This window comes from Pelmatolapia mariae, linkage group LG8, assembly GCF_036321145.2.
Source record: "Pelmatolapia mariae isolate MD_Pm_ZW linkage group LG8, Pm_UMD_F_2, whole genome shotgun sequence".
NCBI lineage: Eukaryota > Metazoa > Chordata > Actinopteri > Cichliformes > Cichlidae > Pelmatolapia > Pelmatolapia mariae.
This window is the reverse complement of record NC_086234.1, coordinates 16,847,153-16,871,406: the sequence shown is the minus strand read 5'-3', so window position 1 is coordinate 16,871,406 and position 24,254 is coordinate 16,847,153. Positions and strand designations below refer to the sequence as shown.

The following is a 24,254-nucleotide window of genomic DNA, read 5'->3' as shown; positions in this document are numbered from 1 at the left end:
AGCAAATGACTGTATAGCAGACACTTACTACTATAAGTGTCTGTTATACAGGATAGTAATTCACAACCTTTCATATTGTGGCCTCTAAAAACACTGTCTTCAGGTGGTCTTCAGGTGCTTTTGTTAAATGTAAGTATTCTCTGTGCAGACAGTTTAATTTGAACAATTTTATTTACTTTTTGGGTCCAGAAAAAGAGAATAAACAATTTCAGATTTACTTTTCAGATCTCTTCAGTTCATTTCATGTTCCCATTGCGAAGGTTCCACATAGCAGACAGGTCTGGCCCGGATCTGGTGTCAAGCCAGCATTGCTGGCTGACCTCTGGAATGGTAAGTGGTATGTCATCCAGATATGAGCCAGGTTTGGCGTAGATGGCACTGTTTATGTGATAGCATGCCACATCTGGCCCGATTGTGGTTTGGTTTATGTGGCCCAGGCTCATAGAAAACAGGTCTGGCCCGGATCCGGCATCAAGCTGGCACTTCTGACTGACTGGTGTCATGGCAGGGTATATGTCAACCAGATGTGGGCCAGGTCTGGCAATGATGGCACTATTTATGTTCCTATTTTCCTATTTTAGTTAGAAGACCCAAATGCCATGTTGCAATACTATACTGCTATGGTCGCCAACTTTATCCATTTGGGCCATGTGTAAGCACATTGTGTGGGCCAGATCCGGGCCATACCAATTTTGCTATGTTGGGTCCTGCCCACCAGGTAGGAACTTCTATTGTAAGTAAATGGGCGAGCAGGGGAGGGATTTCAGACCTTCTTTGAAGACTAGATAAAGATCTACAAATATGAACCTTTGTTTTTATCCTGTGGGTGCGTCTCCACCTGGACCATCTTCCGGTTCTTCAGTATTTACCTTGCTATATTTACTCTTGAAAAATCCAGCCTAGAAGTGCAAGGAAAAACATAAAAATCAAGCAACTGTGCATAAAAATTATATTAATGAAAAGAAAATTTAATTATTAGTCCATGTTCTCTAATAGCTTTTCTTTTGAAAAAAATTAATTGAAAAAGTGTGATCATCATCTCACCTTATACAGGACAACTGTGAGTAAAATCAGAAAAGCCAACCCTCCCAGACATCCTCCAATGATCTCTTTGATAAAATCTGGCTCAGGGTACACTTCTACCTCTGCCTCAATCTGAAAGATGAAGTGACAGTTTGTGAATAAAATGGAAACTATTATTATTATTATTATCATTATTATCATCAATATTATTATTATTATCATATATTACATCAAAATAACACTATATACTATATATATTACAAGTGCTTACCTTGTGAACAGGAGAATTGTAGTCAGACCCTGTTGAAAAGTAGACGTACTTGCTTTGGTCGTACTCCAGACTGACTTGGCTGGTCAAGAGGAATTTAGCAGATTGAAGTCCAATCTAAGAAAAAATCAAGAGGTATGAGCTAAATTTGAAAATGAAAATAAATATATATAGGAAAATATATGTATGAGTTAGTAGTACCAAGTAAGGAAGAGGTGTGAAATGAAAAAAAAAACACAAAAAACCTAATGTAGCACTTAACATAAACGTCTCATCTGTTACCTGCTCTATCCACTGTGAAGTGAGGTTTCCAGAGATTTCATACGTCCTCTTCTCCTGCCTTTCCAGAGATGTCTTGCACTCAAACACTCTACACATGGCCACAGAGCAGTCCTGTGGATCATTTAAAGAAGACTAAATGCAACAAAAGTTGATCCATTGTAATGTTAAATCTACAATGTTTAGACTAATACTTACCACTACTTTATTTTTTTGGATCTGAGGAACAAAGTCTTTCACATGTGGTTCTTCATAACTTCCTCTCTTACAGCCTGCAATCTATAATACATTTGATTTATGGTCCCAATGTTACCACATGTATGCATTACACTGCTAAGCATGAGCCATTTTTGTAGTCAATACCTAAAACAACATACAATACTGTGTACAATCCTTGAGCCACCCATCATTTTTCCATGTTTTGCAACGAAAATGGAAAATAGTTGCAACAATTTACTGAAAAATGCAAACATACATCGATATATAGTAAATAATACACAGTGTGTAGACTTTGGCTTGAAAATCAATATTTGGTATGGCCTTCTTTAATCTTCAACACAGCAAAACCTTTAGAAAGCCTGAAGAACTATTACTCAAGACCACTTACATACATCTTTGATAGCAAAATATAAAGAAATGAAGGGTGACTTAAGACTTTTGCACACTACTGCATATATATTTACCTGTAGGTTGTTCGGATGCACCCAAATGTCTTTTCCCCCAAGCTTCACTGGAACCTTGATCCACACAGTGAAATTATGAAGTGCTCTGATATCATTTGTTACCTAAACAAGAAAAGAAAACAAGCGCTAAGCATAATAGTTGGATCTAAATCATAGAATTACCTTTACAAAATACAGATATATACACATGTCATGCGCTACCGTGATTGATTGCTGGACTGGTTTCTGCAAATCATTCTTCCCAAATGTGAAATTGTTGTAGCTGGGGGAGCTAAACAGACATATTTTAAAGATTGATTAAATACCATGTATTAGAACAGTTGTCACTTTCTATTTTTTGTTTCCTTTTCTGTTACAAAGAGAACAACACATACCCTTTAATTGTCATAAAAATGCTGTATTTTACATCAATCAATTTCTTTTTGTAGAGTTCACTTGTAGGTGCATGCTCCTGATTTCCACTGAAAGAGAGAAGTGAACATATTTATACTGTATCTGTGGGTCTACTGCTTAAATGAAAAGTACATGTAGCAGAGAAACAGTACCTGGTGGCATTTGCAGTGACAAAGATCTTCCTCTCAAATTGACTGTTGGTGTCAATCCCATAGAAGACAATGAAGGAAGCCTTAATGGAATGAGAGAGATGAGTGACTTCTCTTTGTCCTTAAGTTGTGCAAAAGTCAGAAAAAACAAATTGATAAAAGATTTTTTGTACAAATAAAATTAAAAAACAAACCTTAGTTTGGCTCTTGAAAATTGGCTTGTCAATAGTGCAGTCTGTCCTTCCTCGTGATAAACCATCTTCACTGTCCAAGGACTTGCACTCAATTCTTCCCTTTTATTAGGAAAAAAAGATTCTAGATGCTTTGGAAGAGCAGCAGATCAGTGATGAACTGATACAGACTTGATCCTGATGCCTTACCTGCTGACTCATGAACTTCCTGTAGGAGAGTCCAGCTGGGTACGTGAGAATAACACGGCTGTTGTAGGAGTTTTCTCCTCTGTTCTCCACTGTGACTGTGACATTCAAAAGTTCATCAATGCCCACTTTAACCTCTGAGGATCTGTGGAGTATGAAGCCAGATGAGAATAAAAGGAGAGGAAAACAAGACGACAGCTGAACTAAAAGCACAAAATGCTAAATTTAGGGTAGTTTTTAATTGAATGTTAAAATGGTAACAACTTACAGATCCTAAGGGATGTAGTATATTTACCAAGTTAACTTATTGCATTAAGATGTTAGCATCTACTGATTAGCCATCCATTCACTTTCTACTGCTATCACAGCTAACATTGGGCAAGGGCCAGCAGTATACCCTGGACAGATTGCTAGTCTGACACAGGGTAGGATAATGCTTAAAACTCTTTAGGAGGCAACATGGTGTTTATCAAATTGTACAATATTTCAGCTTATGACCTAGTAAAATTGGAAATAAAATATATAAAACAGGTTCAAATAGAGAAAAGTTAATTTTTGTCTACATTGGGAGGTTTCTTAGCAGATAATCTCAGCTATAATGAGTGATTCTCTGATCAGTTATATTTCTTTATATTGCAGTCCTTTAAATAGCCATGCTTTATTGTGCACCACAACACGATGAAATAGCATAAAAACTCAACCTGACATTTGTACAGTCATCCCACTAACAGGGGAAAGACAAACTGCACTGAGTATCGGTTATTTAATTATCGTAGCAAGCAGAAAAATATTTTTACACATCGACTCTCCAGGCAAATAGACATGAAAGAGTATTAAGGCCACATTACAAAAAATATATATTATTCATTATTAAAAAATTAAGTCTAAATTTCGAGAAACAGTTGAAATACTATTTGGGGAAAGAACAGTTTAAATGTGCAGATAACAGTTGTTGCCACAGCTGCTATACCCTCTACAAGATGCCTTGAGTAGATGAATTAGTGAACCATCGATATCTTTACATCTGTCCATTACCTGCCATTTCATTTTGTACTAATCCACTCTTCCTCTTGGTTCAAGGACTTTTGGACTTCTTTTCGCCTCTTTGTTTCATCGTTTGTTTTTCTTGTTCTTAGTTTCGTATTCTTTTAGTCTGTTTCCTTTTGTGTTCTGTTTGGCGTAGTGTTGCTTCAGTATTTCCTCCCCAATTAGGTCAGTGATGTCTTCATGTTGTGTATCTGCCGGTTTCTCTAGTGATGTCTATGCATGTCTGTTTGTTTGCTCTCGCGCCCTGTCTCCTCCCTTGCTTTCTCTCTCCTCCCTCTGTTACTTGGGTTCCATCATTTTGCGTCGTAGTGTTTGTGTTCCTTGTACTTCCTGTTTTACTTTGATAGTTTTCTGTCTCATGTGCCTCATATTCAGTTTTGCTTCCACCTGTCCCGTCTGTTTGATTGTTGCCAGCCATGTTCCCAAGGTGTTTCCTCTCTGCCCTGATTCCCTCATGTATTTAATGTCTGCATCTCCCTCTGTCTGGGGTCGTGTTCTCCCTCATTCCCCGCTGTGCCTGTTTGTTTGGTTTGTATCCCTGGGGTCCTGCATAAGAGCTGCCTTTTGTTTTGCCTACGACTCTGCATTTTGGGTCCCCCAATCCTGCCAGCTTCACACAGTGCATGACACGATTCTGAAGTACGATTTCATTGACTCAGAGGGTACAGTAGCCATGGCAGTTTGTCTTGAAACAACAATTGTAATCTCTACATTTTGAATTTTCTCAAAATAATAAATTACATTTTTTTCTTCTGTCCCTCATACACCATCGTAAACAGATTTATTATTTGTGTTAGTGTTTTTCACTTTTTTATTTTTGTTTCTTTATTTCTCTTTCCAGCTTTGTTGTGACTTTTTAATCATAAGGAAGGAGAATTTTGACAGAGTAGCTATAAATTTTTAATTTTGGATTATTGTTTTGGTTTTATTTTGGAGTCCAGTCTTGGTTTTATTATTCTTGGAATGCTTTTAAGTTTTGTGACATAATTGTCTTTTTGGTTTTGACTCTAGGTTATTCTCATTCTTGCCTCCCCAGCGTTTCCCTGAGTGTGATTTTTTCTTCTTTCTGTATTTCATTGCACTCTGTTGTTATTTCCTCAAAGAGATTTTTCCATTCCCTTGTGTTTTGGGATTTGGTCTTTTCTTAGGAATGTGTTATAATTTTTAACTTAGCAATTAGCATTAAATTAGGCTTTTTGTTGATCGTGTCTGCTTCCTGTGTTCTACATGTTGGGTCCTTTCAAATCCATGAGCCACACAGTCGCCTGACTGTGACGCAAGTAAAGCTTAACTTTAGTAACTGGGCCTCACCTGGTGAAGTTGAAATCCACCTTCAGGTTATCATTGCAATTCTTGTCAGTGCCACAGTTGATCTCAAAATTTAACTGTGGAAGAGAGCATGGTGTAAAAGAAAAGTATTTACATTATACATTTCACTCATTATAATTTCATTTTATTTTAAAACTAGAAAGAAACTATTTTATTCTACTTAAAGACTCCACCGATTTCTGTCATTTAGCAATGCTGCCATTCTCGTGGTCTTAAGATATAGCAGCGGTCTCTATGCTGCCTGCTAGCAGTGACAGTGGCATTGGCAGAACTTAATACTTTACACACAGTTTCTGTCAGAGATGCCTTATACAGATGGAGATATCAGCACAACAACTGTCCCAGCTATAAAGTTTTACATTTGCATTTGAGTCAATGGTTTTGTAATTATACCTCTGTACACCATTAAAGTCAGTGTTAAATCAAACAATGTGTGACTGAAGTGCAGATATTTAGCTTTAATTCAAAGGGTTGAACAAATGTCTGCATTAATGGTTTAGAAATGACAGATCATTTTTGTACAGTTTCAGAGGCTGAAGAGTAAATGTAATACCTATGGACCTTACTATGTATTACTGTGTATTCCACAGCAACAATGAATGTATTCTCTTTTATAAGTTAGGTGAGTAGTGTTAGCTGGTTATGTCACCAAGCTAAGCAGCTGAATGCTTATTGCTGTGAAATGGACTAACATTAACCAAAACTTTCTGTACTGAAGATAAAATTCTTTCTAACGATATTCTTGATCCACTTCTAAAAAGGATCTTGGTCCTCTGTAGATGCAAGGACTCTAGTTAGAAAGGCTTGAATATTTTTAATTCAGTGTTTTCAGTTAGAGTTTGTCACTACTCTTTGAAGACCTGACAAATGCACAGGTTCTTCTCAATGCCAGAGTTACATAAAAAGTAAAGGTAAAAGTATTAACTGTACACTTATAGTGCACTTTGCTTACAGGATAATTAGTTGCTGTTGGAGCATGCGGGGAAAGACTTGGTGTGAGATTGTTGTCGGAAGGCAAACCATAAAAACTGAATTTAATCTCATTGGAAAGAGGACTGAGAGCATCTTCTGGACAGGCCTGCAAGAAGAGAGCAATGTCAGTGTTGCAGGACTATAAGACTAAAATTTTAATATTTTGTTTACTGACTTGAACATCTGTTGGTTCATTTGATAATTGTTATGTTATTAATAGAATTTACCTCAATAAAAAATGTTACAGTTAAACACTTTTCCCCCAAGGTGACATTAATTGATCCAGACTGCTCTTGTTCTTTCTCACTGAAGTAAGCTCGTTTTTTTGAAGGTTTGCGAGTGGTATCCAGTGTTAACATATAATCAATCCTTGCTTGAGCTGGAATAGATCAGAGTTTGACTTAAATGTTACAAATGCACATGCATACATAAAGTAAACTGATGAATGGTTTAGTGATTTAGAAACAGATAAGAATAATAAACCTGCACGTAGCTCTATTGTAGACAAGCTGCTCATGGTAAAGCAGACTTTAACTGTGTTCTCCAATGGTTTTGAGCAGTCTACATTCTGAGTAGAGATTTGGTTTGGGCTGAACGATACCTCAGACTTTACCTCAACAATGGGTCTTGATCTGGAAATAGACATAATAAGGAAAGGACATGATGAACTAGACATGTGAATGACTATTACCTTTGTAATTAATACTAAGCTGACAGCTAATCTTCATTGTAGATGTTCTGATCAAGACTTCACAACTGTGTACACTATTATATTTCTATCAATATCTCTGCTACTAAAAGTTTGGGGTCAGTGAGAGATGTTAATTTTCTAAGTAAAGAACATTTTCTCTTATTATATGGCATTGACCAGATATGTTTTAAACTAAATTTAATGATTTAAGGAAGCATTCATTATAAATCTGTAATGCTTTCTAAAGAAGTATCTACAATCACCAAGTTTGTTACTGACACCTTGGTAGTACTGGGATGGACCCTCCTTTGCTTTAAACAGAACGGCCTTAATTCTTAGTCGCATAAATTCAATAAGGTGTTGTAGTCCTGTTCAACCACATCCCAAAGGTGCTATTGGACTGAGATCTGCTGACTATGGATACCATTGTTGTTAGACACCAGACTCATCAGAGGAGGCAGTGTTTTTCCAATCTTCTATTGTCCATTTTTGGTGAGTCCTATGCCCTTCTGCATACCCTGGGCCTAACAAGTGGTTATGTGAGCTACTGCTGATTTTCTGTCTGTTCAATTTAGCTTGGCTAATCTCTATGTGTAGCTGCATGTGTGCATCACCCTTTTTTCTTTGCAAAAGAAAAATGCCTTTTTTCCTGTATTCTCCTGTACATTTTGAAGTAAACTGTGTTCTGCAAACGTAATTTCTAATCACATTAATGTGCCTTTTTTATAATTAGAAATTTTTACATTTACACTAAGTTTTGAGCAGTATTGTATTCATTACAATTGCACCTTCACAAAAAAGTACCAGTGACAACAATAACACATGGCTGGACTATCTTTGACTTACCTCAGCAAGACAACTCTACCCTTTGAACCCACCGCTAAGTCGGGCAGTCCATCACCACTCTGGTCAAAAGCCGACTGACTGATTGACAGGCCAAAGAATTTCAGTCCTGACTGGACCTCAGAGCCAGTAATTCTCTGTGTGAATGAACATATTTTAATCAATAAAGCTGCAGGTTGTATAGATACACTTTTACATCACAGATAAGTTTAATAATCTTTGCGAGTACTTTGATGCCGTGTACCTGTGAGTAAGTAGGACTGATTCTTTCGCCTCCTTCACTGTGGAATATGTAGATGCTGCCTTCACCATTATTCTCCAAAGGTGCTCCAACTGCCAAATCCCTGAATCCATCTGAGTTTAGATCAGGCAGTACAGCAAGAGAAGAGCCAAACCTTCCTTTGGCAGCTGCATGTCCTCTTAGTACTAATGGCTCATCAAAGTTACAATCCACAAACTAAAAGCAGGAGAGTGAATATTTTATGATCTTTAAGGAAGTTGACAAATAAACTGATTAATTTAACTGCAGTAGTTAAAATGCAATTTACCAAACCAGTTAATCTGCAAACATAAACTCTTCCCTCTCTATCAGGCTCCATGTACATTGGGGCTGATATGAAGATTAGATCAGTGATGTCATCATTATTTATGTCCATGGTACACACCTCTGCCCCAAAATATTGACCAGTCTGATACTGTGTAAGCAAAAAAATATACATTTTTATTTGAAAAAATAATTTATATATAATTTACAGATCATTCAGATCTGTCTTGCTACAAATTCATACCTGTGATGCCAAGGGCTCAATCATTTGGTTTTCTAAGTTTTCTCTGTTAACAGCGACCACAACTCCTCTGTGTTTATATCTTGGAGCACCAAGAACTGTCAGAGAACCACTTTGGGTTTTAGCAATTGCCATAGAGTAACCTAGAATTTGGTAATCAAAAAAGGAAAGACAACTTATTTCTCCTTTTAAATTTTGTTCATGTGCAAACTGATCCACTTGTTTGTGTAAAAGAATTACAGCAGAGCTGTGTATATACATGATCACATGTGTATGAGTTAGATTGTTAAAGCTGTAATATTCTTACCAAGATAACTGTCAGGCTCAAAAGACACATCCTCATATGTTTTCAGCTTCTGGCCTTCTGTTGTGTATTGCACGTAGCCTCCCCTCCACTGGTTTGCACCAACAATAGACATCTGAATTCCCTACAATGCAGACAGGAAATACATTTAATATACAATAAATTTTTCATTTAAAATCTGGACTCTTTTTCATTATCTGGTTGCCTTCAAGTTACAAAAGGTGGCACATGGGCACATGTGAATCTCTCTTTCTCATCAGACTAGACTGTCTGATGAGTTTCATGTAGTTTTAATTACCTCAGGTGCATACACTGTACTAAATCCCTCTTGAGACATTTCCATTTTCAGTGACTCTCCACTGCTTTCTGTGACAGAAAAAGAAACAAGACAAAAGTTTAATTATCCTTTAAGTTAAGAATTCAAATGACTTTTTGTTGTTTATTATAAATGTGCTGAGTATTTATTGCTCTTTTCATAAAGCAACAAGCTGTTTAACTTAAAATGAGACAAAATTTGTAGCATGCATTAAAAAGAATCTAATTTTCTACGTTTACATGAATTTTAACAAAGCTTTAATGTTGAATTTATATTTGTACCTTCAATGGGAAAAATTTTGTCTTGTAGATTTTGTCTTATTTCTTCAAGTGCGTTGAAGTTCTTCACTTCAAAAACATGTTTTTCTGAGGGAGATGATGCAATGGTGTGCAGTTCTTGTTTTGCTTCAGGTTTATCAAATGCATCCCCGACCTGGAGATTTGAAAAACTATGATTACGTTTTCATACTATTCAAGATCATTTGCTGACTTTGGTAAAATACAGTCCTTAAACTTCACCTGATTAATATTCAAATTTACACACAGATATTATACTCTTTAACAGTGAAAAGTACCCAAATCAACAATAACAGTTATTTGTTGTTGACTGAATGACTGAATTAATTCATAGCATCTTTGACAAGTGACACCGTTATCAATCAATGTGAAACTCAATACTGTGCAAGTTTAAATAACTGAAGTACTAACCCCAATAACAAATCGAGCAATGGTTTTATTTTCTGCTTGCTGGACTGCACCTTCCAGGTTCTCACGGTCATTAGATGCTCCATCAGTAACTACAATCAAGACCTTCTTCACATTTGGTCTGGAGCCACTCTGTGGGCTGAAAACTTTTTCCCTGTCAAATAAAAAAAATAATAAAATGTAATTTTAGCACAAAGTGTCTTTTAAAAGTGCACCTTGTGGTCATCAGGTAAATTATACAATTGATACATACTTTCAATGTCATTAATTTTTTTTATAATCTTTCAAAATACAGATATTTTTGTTCTTTGAACAGCCAGCATTAGATCTTCAAGTATTTCAAAGGCCTCAGGTTGGGTCATCTTGTCCACTTTGTAGAACAAAACACAAATCTATGAACATGCACAGTATTACTGTGGTCAGATTCACTGAAAGAAAATCTGGACAGCAAGTCTTGATAATGCAGTAATATCATTGCATCACTTACACAACTTCTTTGATGGCCCTAGCCGTGAAAGTAGGTCCGCCATGTTGCTTAATTCTATTGATTTTATCCTCCATTTCAGGTAAGTTAAATTTTTGAAAGTTAAAATGAATCTGTGGGGCACTGGAAAACTGGGAAACAGAAAACTGAAAGAAAGAAAAAATATGTGAAACATTTTTAGATAATATTTTATGGAGCTAAATGCAAATATAGATGTAAACTATGTCATGATTTGCTGTTATTTAAGTAGCAGAGGGACAACAGTGTCTCACCTGTGTGTCACTTGAGAGAAATGATTCAATTAGATCTCTCACAAACTTCTTCATTTTTCGAAAATCAGGATCAGTTACGCTGCCTGAACCATCCAACAGAAAGGCAAGGTCGACTTGTGTTTCACAATCTGTCAAAGAAATTGATTCAAAATGAAATATATTTTTATGGGTTGATTTTTATATTTTTCCTCACACGCATATAAAAAGCAAAGGAAAAGGATTTCCACCTCGGTAAATGAACTATCAATAACACATAGACAGTCTATGTAGTATGCATTTACTAGTTAATCACTAAATGTACGTATGTTTGTCTATTTAGTGGCATAGCTCATAGCTCAGTCTTTGTTGTCTATGTTAGTTTAACAAGAGAGACAAGAAGATTAAGGGATTACACGAATTTGGTCCAAAAATGCTTATCAGTGTTTTACCAAAGTTAATGTATAAGATCTCCAACCACAATTATTCTTAGTCTTATTGTTTACATTTACTTTTATTTCTTTAAGAAAATACAGAAAAGCTTGAATTATTTGTCTTGATGCATCGTCAGTCATCCAGGGAATGAAATCCCAGAAGGTTGATTGTGCTCATGTGGATGTTTACAGAAGTCACTCATCCAAGTGACTTCCTCAGTCTCAGGTGACTACAGGATTCTCCAACCTTCTAAACATCCAGATGAACAGAATCGACTCTGTCACTTAGAAGCAAGACAAAACATCTCAGTTTCTTACACAAAAGTCTTGTGAGTTAAAAATATTTGTATAACATGCCTCAAAACAATTAGAGATGTGCTGTAAGACTGCATTGAGGACCCTGAATGAAAAGCAACTACACTTACTTTAATTACTGTGATGAATTACACACTAAAGTTTGTTGACAAATACACTTTTTAACATGGTGATAAGGTTATTCTATTCTGATTAACTGAGAGACAAAGAACTTTATACTTAATAAATTAAGTTTTGATGAATAAAGGGCAAATCACTCCAGAAAAGCTGCAATTCCACTAAATAGTCATTAAACAGATGATCTAAAAGAAGACTTTAAAATCATTAATAAGAATTTATTTTGATGTGGATTATTTCTAATTAATTATGTATTACTTAGAAATAATGACTTGTTATTTAGGGGCATAGCAGTATGAAAGGCATATGCATCCAAGACACCGAAGAGCGCTTTCTCTTTCACTGCAGTGGTGTCACACAAGATGTAAGTTTGACCTCGTCCACCAAACTATTTAGGCCACCAAATCAACCTTAACCTTACCACTGCACCAATCACATCTATGCAATATACACTACTGCGATAAAGTATTTGGCACCTTCCTGATGTCTTGGGTTTTTTTCATAGTCATCACACTTAGATCTTTCAGATCATCAAACTGATTTTAATATCAGACAAGGATAACACAAGTTATTTATATTTATAAATAAATATAAATAATATAAATATACAGTATTTAGTATGATGATTTCATTTATTCAAGAAAAACAGCTATTCAAACCCACCTGGACCTTTGTGAAACAGTAAGCTGGGTGTTTTTAGTTTCAATACAGACTACTAGACCTGTTCAATCAAGAAATAACTTAAGTACAACCTGTATGACAAACTGAAGCATGCTAAAGATCTCAAAAAGCAACGCATCATGCCACGATCTAGAGAAACTCAAGAAGAGATGTGAAATATATCTTTGACATCTATAAGTCATTTCTAAGGTTTCTGGACTCAAGCAAACCATGGTGAGAGCCATTATCTACAAATGGAAAAACTAAGAACAACTAAGAACAGGTGAACCTTCTCAGGAGTGGCCAGCCTACAAAAATTACTCCAAGAGCACATCGGCGATTCATCAAGAAGGTCACAACCAAACCCAGACCAGCATCTAAAGAACTGCAGGCCTCACTTGTCTCAGTTAAGGTCAGAGTTCATGATTCAACAATAGAAAAGAGACTGGGTAAAAATGGCATAAAAATATAAAGTTCAAGGAGAAAATCACCAAAAAAGCATAAAGACTCGTCTCACATTTGCCAAAAAATATCTTGAAGATTTTGGGGAAATATTCTGTAGGCTGAAACAAAACCTGAACTTTTTTAATTGTTTGAGTCCCATTAAATCTGGAGTAAAACCAACACAGCATTTCATTAAAAAAGCATCATACCAACAATCAAACACAGTGATTGCAGTGTGTCTAGGGCTGATTTTGCTGCTTCCTGATGATTTGGTGTAATTGATGGATCTATGAATTATGTTCTCGACCAGAAAATTCCAAATTATCATGTCAAAAGCTCGAGCACATTTGGGTCATGCAACAGGAGAATGATCTAAAACAAACCAGCAAGTTGAACTCAAGTTGAGAGAATAAAGGTTTTGAAGTTGCCTAGTCAAAGTCTGGACCTAACGCAGATTAACATGACATTAAAAAGGGCATTCACAGTCTAAACCCCACCGGCGGGCTGAATTAAAACATTTCTCAAAAAAAAACAAAAACAAAAGTGTGCTGTGGAGGTATGGTACAGACGACATAGGAGCTCTAACTTTCCACTCCAATTTTATTCATCACAACACATAAACTGAACACATCGCGCCACACAACTCGACAAAACCCGTCCTCCCTACTTTGGTGTGAGTGGAGCCCTCTAGTGGGCCGCCACAGGGCCAAATTTTCTCCACAGCCACGTGACACACTCATTGACAAACACTTGATTGCAGTTCTTGCCGCCAAAGACGGCATAACCAGTTATGACAGATGGCAATTACTTTTTCACAAAGGGCCAGGTGGGTTTGAAAAGCTTTTTTCCTTAATAAATGAAATCATCATTTAAAATCTTTTTTTTTCTCAAATACATTATTCATTATAGGTACATTTTCACAAACTCTGTTTACTATTACCTTCAAGAGAAGATGGTATCGGTGGTCCAAATGTATTAGAACTGTCTATCTGAAAGCACACACCATTGTACATGGTGATACTTTTGCAGTGCTTTGGGATGGATGGACAACACACCTAAAAACAGACAAAGACAAGTTCTGATTAGGCTGATTATTTCCTGTCCCTGTTTCCTTTATTCCATATAAAAATCAATCAGATCTGAAAAAAATAAATTCCCACATAAATCTTCAGTATCAGCTAATGTTTTGGGTTTTTTTAAAGAATTTCTGATTCTGCTCTCTTTTAGGAGCATGTGTGTGAATATGTGACAGGTTACTACACCTGTGGGACTCTGGAGGTGTGGTACTCAATCCAGGCTACAGAGCTCACTCAAAATACAAACCTGACTTCTATTCCTTTGTCATCTTTCTACATTCAGAGAGACCTGCTTTTCCACTCTATCTACACCACACTGAACATTATCTGTAACAGTAAATCGTAAACGGTCTGGGTCTTATGTAGCACTTTTCTTATACAACCTCACTCATTCACACCCACTCAAACAAATGATTTTTTTCTATCCTTTTCCTATGTAAGTGCTTTCTATCTAACATTTACATGCATTTATACTCTGACAGATGCATCAGAGTGCAGCTTGGGGTTAGTATCTTGCCCAAGTATATGTGGCATGCATTCTGGTGCAGATGGGACCACTGTCACCCAGTAACATTAAGCTAATATGTAAAATGTGTTGTTGTTGTTTTTAAATTAGCTGATTCTGTGGAGAACCACTGGGAGGTTCAGTGATTTTTCACAATGCAATTTTTAACACAAGACATTTTACATACATAAGACAGTTGAGTTGGATCATCAGTGATTTTATAAAGTACTTAACATAAGGTCTGGAGCTAGCAACTCACCACAGTGTTTTCTGCAGAGGGATCACTTGCCATTGACATACCAAGGGACACATTAGCTGTCAAATCTGGGGCTGTATTGAAAGAATTCAATATTTGTTAAAACACAAAAAACTTCTTGATAATGGATGAAACAGTGAAGACTACAAAGCACCTCAATTAATACACTTCCCTTTTTACATGATCAATTTACACGGCACATTTACAACAGAAAGGAATGCAACACAGAATTCACTTTCACTATAACTTCATTTCATAGCTGTAAAAAATTAAAAAGTAAGTTGATCTCAGTTTTGAAACCTCAATATTAAATAGAAAGATATCTGCTTTAGAGCTCTACTATAACTATAATTTGATTTAACCAAGTTTCTGTGCCAGGGTCTGAGCAGAATTTTTGCGAAGGTAAAATAGTTACTGTTGAAGTTTTAAGACATTTACAAATTAATGGTTACCTACCTTCTAGTTTTACATCTTGACATTTTGGAGGAGAAGTGGTGCAGCTATATATTCCCCCATTCCCCTGTTCAAGTGGGGCACTGACGATCAAACTATGGAGATAAATCCAGACAACGATGTAAGTCTAGAGAGCAAACTGTGGTTAAATACACTACATATCTTTTCTGTTAAGAAATACTGAATGTTTGTTCATTTATTACTAACTAACCTATTATGATGTTTCTTAGAAGAAAATTAGTAATAAATAGCAATATTCTTAAAAAGCAAATAGTCCAATTGCAAGCATACATTTAACAAACATGTATGTGTGTGTACGTGTGATACACTAACATACACACAATTTATCAATGCGTGTTGTGACTTACTCTGATTTTCTTTGAATCACCTTGTACCCAAAACCAGCAGCAGAGCTGCTCAGAGTCTTCCAAGCCCCAGGATCAATATTGAAAGAAAGCGCAGGATTTAACACTGAGAATTAAAGAAGCAAAAAAGAAAAACATTTCTTTTACTATAAACAACTTTATATAGTAATAGAGGTACTCTAATGTGATTATAGCACCTCTGTTGAATACCACATACAGAAAATTGTATAGAGTCTGTGTTTCTCTTTAATTTTGTTGGAGTGTAGCAGTTTGAACTGAGGTCTGCCTCAGTGGGTGATCTTTTATTACAACTAGAGAGCACATAAGCTAGATATTTTTAAATTCTAAGAACTCAGAGCAATTATTCTCTTGTAAAACACACTCAAGACTTCAATTTGGAGTCAATTTTATGTCCTAAATTCCATACATACAGTCAAGTTTGGACACACCTTCTTATTTAATAGTTTTTCTTTATTTTTAGTACTTTCAACATTGTAGAGACATACTAAAGACATCAAATATATACACGATATATGGAATTATATAGCAAAGAAAAAAATTATAAATAACTCTAAATATGTATTATATTTTACATTCCTGAAAGTAGTCACCCTTTGCTTTGTTGACAGTGCTGCAAACCCTTGGCCTTCCCTTAATGAGCTTCATAATGTAGTCACCTGAAATGGTTTTCACTTCACAGGTGTGCCTTGTCAGGTTTCATTTGGGGAAATTCTTGCTTTCTTGATGAGATTGGGACCATCAGTTAGTGTGTTGTGCAGGAGTCAGGTTGGTACACAGCTGACAGTCCTATTTGACAACTGTTAGAATTCATATTATGGAAAGAACCAATCAGCTAAATAAAGAGAAATGACAGTCCATCATTACTTTAAGAACTGAAGGTCAGTCAGTCCGGAAAATTTCTAAAACTTTGAACGTGTCCCCAAGTGCAGTCACAAAAACCATCAAGCGCTACAATGAAACTTGCTCACATGGAGCACCCCAGGAAAGGAAGACCAAGAGTCACTGCTGCTGCTGAGGATACAGTCATTCGAATCACCAGCCTCAGACATCGCAAGTTAACAGCACCTCAGATTTGAGCCTAGATAAATGCCATACAGAGTTCCAGTAGCAGACACATCTCTATATCAACTGTTCAGAGGAGATTGTGCGAATCAGGCCTTTATGGTCAAATAGCTGCTAAGAAACCACGACTAAGGAAAAGAAACAAGGAGAAGAGATTTTTTTGAGCCAAGAAAGACTAGGAATTGACATTGGACCAGTGGAAATCTGTGCTTTGGTTTGATGAGTCCAAATTTGAGAGCTTTGGTTCCACCTGCTGTGTCTTTGGTGAGTGTGAACGGATTGTCTCTACATGCATGGCTTCCACCGTGAAACAGGGAGAAGGAGGTGTGATGGTGTGGGAGAGGCTTTGCTGGTGACACTGTTGGGGATTTATTTAAAATTGAAGGCACACTGAACCAGCATGGCTACCACAGCATCCTGCAGCGACATGCCATCCCATTCAGTTTGCATTTAGTTGGACCATCATTTGTTTGTAAACAGGACCCCAAACACACCTCCAGCTGTGTAAGGGCTATTTGACCAAGAAAGAGATTGATGGAGTGCCGCGCCAGATGGCCTGTCCTCCACAGTCACCTGACCTAAACCCAGGTGAGATGGTTTGGAATGAGATGGACCGCAGAGTGAATGTAAAAGGGCCAACAAGTGCTCAGCATCTCTGGAAACTCCTCCAAGAATGTTGGAAAACCATTTCAGGTGACGACCTCATGAAGCTCATCAAGAGAATTCCAAGAGTGTGCAAAGCAGTAATCAAAGCAAAGGGTGGTGATTTTTGAAGAATCTAAACTTTAAAACATGTTTTTGAGTTATTTCACACTTTTTTGTTTACTACATGATTCCATATGTGTTCATTCATAGTTTTGATGCCTTCATTGAGAATCTAATGTAAATAGTGATGGATATAAAGAAAAAACATTAAATGGTTTCATAACCCCCTGAAAAGTACATTTATTAAAACATTTATTTTATTACAATGCCATGCCCTCAAGTTCAATTCTTGTCAACACAGTGTTAGTTAGATTATTCATCACAGGATCAAAGAGTACAATATGACACTGGAAACAGGCCTCAAGTATGTGATGATTGCATTAGCACAGAATTATTTGTGATTTAGCATTTACATATTTATTATGGATTAATAATCAAGAATTTAATTTTGCAAAATGATTTATGAAAGGGTTTTTTACTCAGCGCATGCTAAAGGTGAAATGCAACTAAAATATTGTACTCATTAAGCTATTTTTACAGTCTGAAACTAACTGGGCTGATCACACGTCTCAGTCAGTTTGATTCACAGAGAAAAAAAAAAGGAAATGAGCACAACACACATACTGCTCCATAATAGGGTGTTACTTATAGCATTCTGCAGGTTTTCAATAAAATCACACTTATACCTAAGTGTGTGATTTTAATTAAAATGAAGGCATATTTTTTGTAGACATTCATAAGTAGACAATGAAAGATAAAAGGCACAAACTGTCTTACCTGACAAGAATATTGTAGCACTAATTATCCAGTTCATTGTGTTACTCCCATGGGAAATAATTGAAATTGTGATATTTGGTTTTATTTTTAATTTTTACAGCTGAGCAAGGTGCTACTTCTGCTGAAAGTATGTAAGAAGGAGATGTTGAAACCAAAAAGCAGAAATAATCAGGTGACTGATCAAAGCCAAGGCATCTGTAGAGGAACTCGATGAAGGAGGAGCTTCAATAGCCGCAGCGCTGCGTTACATAAGACAGACTGTGGTGGTCGGCTGACTTTTAATTTAGTTTAAGCTCTAATTTTCTTAAACAATAGTAAAACAGTGAACAGACTGGATAGTTTATTGATATGTGGACAACCAGATGAAATTCTTTTCCTCACAAATAATAATTAAAATGTTAACATTTAAATAAAACCATCTGCCTCATTAGCAGGTCTAAGATAAAATCTTTGCTGAAAATTTGAGGTCAGTCCCATAAAATTCTTTTTGTTTATCACGTTAAATTGTAAGCAAGAAAAGGGAATGTTATTAAGTTTCAGTTTAAGTTTCCAGTTTATATACAAAAGGAAATGCTAATATAAAGTGTCTGCTGCTCTTTGCATACTCTGAAAAGATGAGCATGTGGTGAAATGTGAAAACATTTGAATTCGTAATCTGTCCTACTTACCATACAGTTCAGACAAGTTTCCTCATTAAGAGACAACTAAAAATAAAAATCAATTTCTCTTTTTCTTTTAAATGACTTCCTCTGAACTGTCTGATCCCATCTATTAGTTAGAAAATTGGATAATGCATACATTTTGAAGGAGTTTGGTAGCAAACCTGTGCTATGTTTTATTCATGAACATCTAACATTATGACTATTACTTTCCCTGTAGTTGACTAACCAGTAGAATTTGCTTGTTCACATTTCTACTTAACACATCTATTCATGTTGCATCGTTCAGCCCACAAGCCCTCCTTTCAGGAAGTTTGCCTTTTTTACGGCAAGTGCGTGCCACTAAAAAAGTGTAGTGTGCACTACAAAACCCACAGTCTGAAGCTGTGAGAACATCCGAGGAGCAAAATTTTATGTCTTTTCATTCTGTCTGTTTCTGCTTTCCCATGAGCTGAGTGAGAGACACGGAAACAGATGCAACGTGCAATGTGCCCCAAAAATATGAACCTGCAACCTTTCCCTAGCTTGGCGGTTGACCTCTTCCTTCAGAGCACAGACGATCATGAAAGGTCGAGAAAAGGTCAAGGATCAGTGTGCTGTGTTGCTGCGTCTGGTTTGGATTTCTAAGGGCAGGTTGGCAATGTTGCAACATGCTCAACCCTCTCTCACTCTCACTCTGTTTCTGTGTGTGTCTGTGTGCACGCAGACACACACATTTAGTGCATTCTACATATACCCCCAAATTTATCTTCCTTCACATATTATTTCAAATGACTTCTGGATATTAGATGTTCTTCTTTGGTGAGGCAGCGCATTTTAAAGTAACTGCAGCTAAATAAAATGTTTCATATAAGACAGAATGTAAAGGATGTGCGTTGCTTGGAAGATGCATAATTTCATTTAAGGAGAGTGTAAGAAACACTTACATAGTAGGCGAATTTGCCCCATGCCCTTCTTCCCTACACATTTCTGGATAATATCGTCTACTCATCACCCATCTATCTGGACTTCACCTAAACCCTAACTGCCTGTTATTCCATCGCATTTTGTGCCATTCACTGAAACACTCTTTGCCCTTTGAGTGGCTGCTCGCTAGCACGTTACTCCAGCCCCAGTCCTGCTGAATGTCACAAGCCATCTCTGGTTGCATCCTGTTCTTTTTATAGTTGGGCAGCTGAAATGTGAGGGGTCACAATGGGAGGATAAATACAAGGGCCAGCAGGCTTGCAGGGGTGTCGCAGACGAAGGCCGGATCTTCTCCCTTCTTCTCTCTTCTCTCAGCTCTCCTCGCAACCTCAAAGGTAAAAGATTGAATTCATGCCCATGAAGAAAACAGCATTTGAAGTGGATTTGTTGGTTAGCTATTGAATGTTATGTTATAAAGCCTTGGCATAATGAGAGACTTATGACCTGTATACCAGAGATAAAATACAAACAGTGTTACGCATCTTCTTGTAGCTTTCACAACTGTGTGGTTAACATGACTAGCTCGAACTATATCAGTGTAACCCGCAGGTTCATGTCTGTTGGTTAAATGCGAGTGTGCGTCTTTCTTTTTTTTTGTTACTTTAACCTCAGTGAACCAGATGCTATACAGATGAAAATATCTCATCATTTCCTATAGTATAACAACACTAAATAATGATTGTGATGAACTGTGAGAATGATTCTCCCTTGACATTAAACAAAGCTGATCATTTTTGGTAAAATTCAGTCACTTACCTTTATCTGATGCAAAGTTTCTATTGAATCGTTGGTCAGTGGTGACTCAATAGTCTGACTAATTTCTTGCTTTACTAGATAAATTCATCTAGACTGCCTTCTGCAATGTGGCATGCCTCATCAACAGCGGGGTGGAACCCTGCACATTTTCTTTTATGCAGCCCATTTATGCTACATGAGCTACAGTGCACTCACTGCCTCATGCAAGCACTATACTGGGTACACTGGGTATATTTAGTCTAACGTATTGATAGTGGCGACAGGGTGACAGTTGGAGGAGGTATGCGATAGGAGGCCAGTCAAGAGGAATGGTGAGGGAAGGGGGGCTGTGGAGGGGAATGGAAAGGTCAGGAATAAGAGGCTAGAAAATGGAATAGGTCACGGACGTGCACACGATTTTTTAAGGGTGGTCAGATGCATGGAGGGTTGGGCATGTGGTGGTGGTGGTGGTGGTGGAGGGGGATCTGTGGGAGTTCTCTGACACTGGATCCTCTGTGAGGCTACATATTGTGCCTGGGGAATAGTGTGAAACCAGTGCACAAGCTACTGCAGCAGTTAAAGCTTAAACAGCTGCTGTCGCATGTAGAACACAAGCTGGTCTGGGTTGTTTTAGCAAAAGATAGTCTGACAGGAAAACATAAAACCATGAGCCAGACGTTTTTGGGGTTTTTTACCACTTCCTTCACACAATGAATGTTCTGTTCTCCTTTCATCTAGCAGTTTCCCACACATATACCCTGAAACCGTTACACTCAAAAGCAGATTTGCAGTGCAGTATAACCTTTCGCCTTGGCACACTGTAAAAATGTATAACCCCTGTGTCCTGTTCATTATTAATTTCTCAAATTTTTGTCTTCCCTCTATTTATATCAAGAGTCAGGATGCCTCACGCATACCCCTTCCTCACTCCTGAGCAAAAGAAGGAGCTCAATGATATTGCTCTGAAGATTGTGGCTCCTGGCAAAGGAATCCTTGCCGCAGATGAGTCAACTGGTAAGAAAATGAACCTATATACTAACAATTAGTCATTTGTGGACAGTCAACTCAACAGTTGCCAAAAACTATGGCTTAAGGATCACAGTTAGGCTACAGTTGAAACTGGTTTCACTGTGTGTGTTTTCTCAGACCTGAACTGAAACATTTCTGCAAACATGCAGACAGACTGTGGTTTCCAACACCTAATTATATACTATGTTTTTATAGTCCATCTGATTTTATATGTTTCTATAACCTCCAGGCAGTGTGGCCAAGCGCTTCCAGAGCATCAATGCTGAGAACACTGAGGAGAACAGGAGGCTGTACCGCCAGCTCCTCTTCACTGCTGACGACCGCATCAATCCCTGTATTGGTGGCGTTATCCTCTTCCACGAGACCATGTACCAGAAGACCGACAATGGCAAGCCTTTCCCTCAATACCTCAAAGAAAGAGGCATGGTGGTGGGTATCAAGGTCGACAAAGGTGTTGTCCCCCTGGCAGGAACAAATGGCGAGACAACCACCCAGGGTGAGCACAGAAAAGATCCAGACATCATCAGTATTACATCATCATCTTTTAATATCTTTATCTAACGTATTGTGTATGGCTTTCCTTCTTAACAGGTCTCGATGGGCTTTATGAGCGTTGCGCCCAGTACAAGAAGGATGGTGCTGACTTCGCCAAGTGGCGTTGTGTTCTGAAGATCACCCCCACCACGCCCTCAAGACTGGCTATCATAGAGAATGCCAATGTCCTGGCTCGCTATGCCAGCATCTGCCAGATGGTAAGACACAACAGACAGATAACCCAGTTTAACTGAATTTTACAAGATCTAGTATTGGGTCTATTTAAAAAAAAATTAAAAAATATATATTTTTGCTGTTTTTGCTTGTTTGTTTTTTGCATGGCATGCATTTGATATGATCATGCCACACACATACTTCCTGCATGGGTAGAAACATACAATGAGTAAACCTCAGAATGTGCCAACAAGCTCAAAAAACTTTTCTCCAAATTAATACTATATCATAGTATTATCAAGGCAGCATAACATTACATTTTTAAAGTCTTCACTTTTGGATTTCATGTCTTGCCTTCCTAATATGAGCTCCTATTTTACACTGTCCTTGTGTCCTGGCCTTTCCTAGCATGGTATTGTCCCCATTGTTGAGCCTGAGATTCTTCCTGATGGTGACCATGACCTGAAGCGTTGTCAGTACATCACTGAGAAGGTCCTGGCTGCCGTCTACAAGGCCCTGTCCGACCACCACGTCTACCTGGAGGGTACCCTGCTCAAACCTAACATGGTTACCGCTGGACACTCTTGCTCACACAAGTACACCAACCAGGAGATTGCCATGGCAACTGTTACTGCCCTGCGCCGCACCGTTCCCCCTGCAGTTCCTGGTAAGCTGAAAGTACATCACACGCTTGCTGATATGCACACTTTTCCACTTTTTTAGACATAATCTTTTATGACTAATCTGCATTAGATCTGCAATCTGGGTTGCTAAACTCTACCTGCTTTGCAGGTATTACCTTCCTGTCTGGTGGTCAGAGTGAGGAGGAGGCCTCTGTCAACCTGAACGCCATGAACCAGTGCCCCCTGCACAAGGCCTGGGCACTCACCTTCTCATATGGCCGTGCACTGCAGGCCTCTGCCCTGAAAGCCTGGGGTGGGAAGAAGGAGAACGGAAAGGCATGCCAAGAGGAGTTTGTAAAGAGAGCTCTGGTATGTCTGAATATGAACTGTGCAACTGAAATATGTAACTATATGAAAGAGTTGTATTATTATTATTAACATCAAACTTATGCTCTAGAGTCCTCTTGTGCAATAAATAATATCATCTTTTCTATCTTACAGGCTAACAGCCAGGCCTCTGTGGGCAAATATGTTTCCTCTGGAGCCAGCGCTGCTGGTGGAGAGTCACTGTTTGTGGCTAATCATGCTTATTAAGCATAACCACCCTTTTTCCACCCCTACCCCTCCATTATTACATCATCACGGAAAAGGACACATCCCTTAAGGCACCACCTATGAAATTCACACTCTACTATTAAACACTACAACAGAAACAGCAGCACTTTTACATCTCAGTAGGAAGCAAAAGAGAAAGAAGGAAAAAAGCTTTGAGTGGTTGCTGCAGCTAGGAGACTAAAACACGTTCTTCCTCCATTCCCTTAGCTTTTATTTTTAAACACCTTTTTTCAGGTGAAGATTCCCACACTGTTTTTACACAACTTGTACTATTTTCCTTGGTCTGCTTCCAGTAAGTTCAGTATATGATTTATACTGTTACCATGGAATAAAGTATTTACCATAGCGTGACGCTTTCCTTCCTTTTTCTGGTTTTACTTTGTGTTTTACTTCTCACTGCTCAACATTTAAGTTCCCATGAAACTAACACTGTCAGTTGCCATAATAATTGTACTTCAAGCAGAAGTAGCCTTACGCGGTTTACTGATCTAGCTTTATTTTTATTAGCAAATGAAGTTTGCTGATGGGACTGTAAGGTAGCAAATTACCAAACAGAAGTAAAATGTGTCCTTGTTACTGTTATTCTAAAACCTCTGTTCTAACTGTTTATGATCCCCAGAAGATTGATTCTTTGTTACAAGTTGAACTGTTTGCACATAAAAAGTAGAAGCATTAAGAAAAACAGTCAACACAGAAACCTTTCCCTTATAGTCAGTAGTACTTTGAAAAAGTACATTAACCAACTTCAACTGCAAGAGATGGAATAAATCATAAATAATAAATAAATAAAATAATAAATGTTATAATGGGGCTTTACGAGGCCCTAATTTAATC

At 37.6% G+C, this 24,254-nt stretch overlaps 2 protein-coding genes across 2 annotated transcripts; one reads left to right on the top strand and one right to left on the bottom strand.

Annotated features, from left to right (window-relative positions):
* Positions 1–815: 815 nt before the first annotated feature.
* On the bottom strand, positions 816–18,122 carry LOC134633521 (integrin alpha-M-like). Its single transcript, XM_063482350.1, has 30 exons — positions 18,086–18,122; positions 15,524–15,626; positions 15,159–15,250; positions 14,706–14,776; positions 13,806–13,920; positions 10,920–11,047; positions 10,651–10,793; positions 10,167–10,317; positions 9,740–9,891; positions 9,442–9,514; positions 9,147–9,267; positions 8,843–8,982; positions 8,603–8,749; positions 8,299–8,511; positions 8,058–8,191; positions 7,010–7,152; positions 6,748–6,899; positions 6,501–6,626; positions 5,531–5,604; positions 3,176–3,317; positions 2,990–3,088; positions 2,799–2,878; positions 2,628–2,714; positions 2,455–2,524; positions 2,254–2,355; positions 1,769–1,849; positions 1,574–1,684; positions 1,295–1,408; positions 1,045–1,155; positions 816–899 (listed from the first exon to the last, which is right to left on the bottom strand). Exons 1-30 carry the CDS (start codon positions 18,120–18,122, stop codon positions 816–818), a joined length of 3,396 nt encoding a protein of 1,131 aa, XP_063338420.1.
* A 1,847-nt stretch (positions 18,123–19,969) lies between these two features.
* On the top strand, positions 19,970–23,696 carry aldoab (aldolase a, fructose-bisphosphate, b). The gene is made up of 7 exons (XM_063482038.1): positions 19,970–20,045; positions 21,341–21,459; positions 21,704–21,970; positions 22,066–22,226; positions 22,591–22,849; positions 22,975–23,174; positions 23,307–23,696. Exons 2-7 carry the CDS (start codon positions 21,348–21,350, stop codon positions 23,397–23,399), a joined length of 1,092 nt encoding a protein of 363 aa, XP_063338108.1. The 5' UTR covers positions 19,970–20,045; positions 21,341–21,347; the 3' UTR covers positions 23,400–23,696.
* Positions 23,697–24,254: the final 558 nt, after the last annotated feature.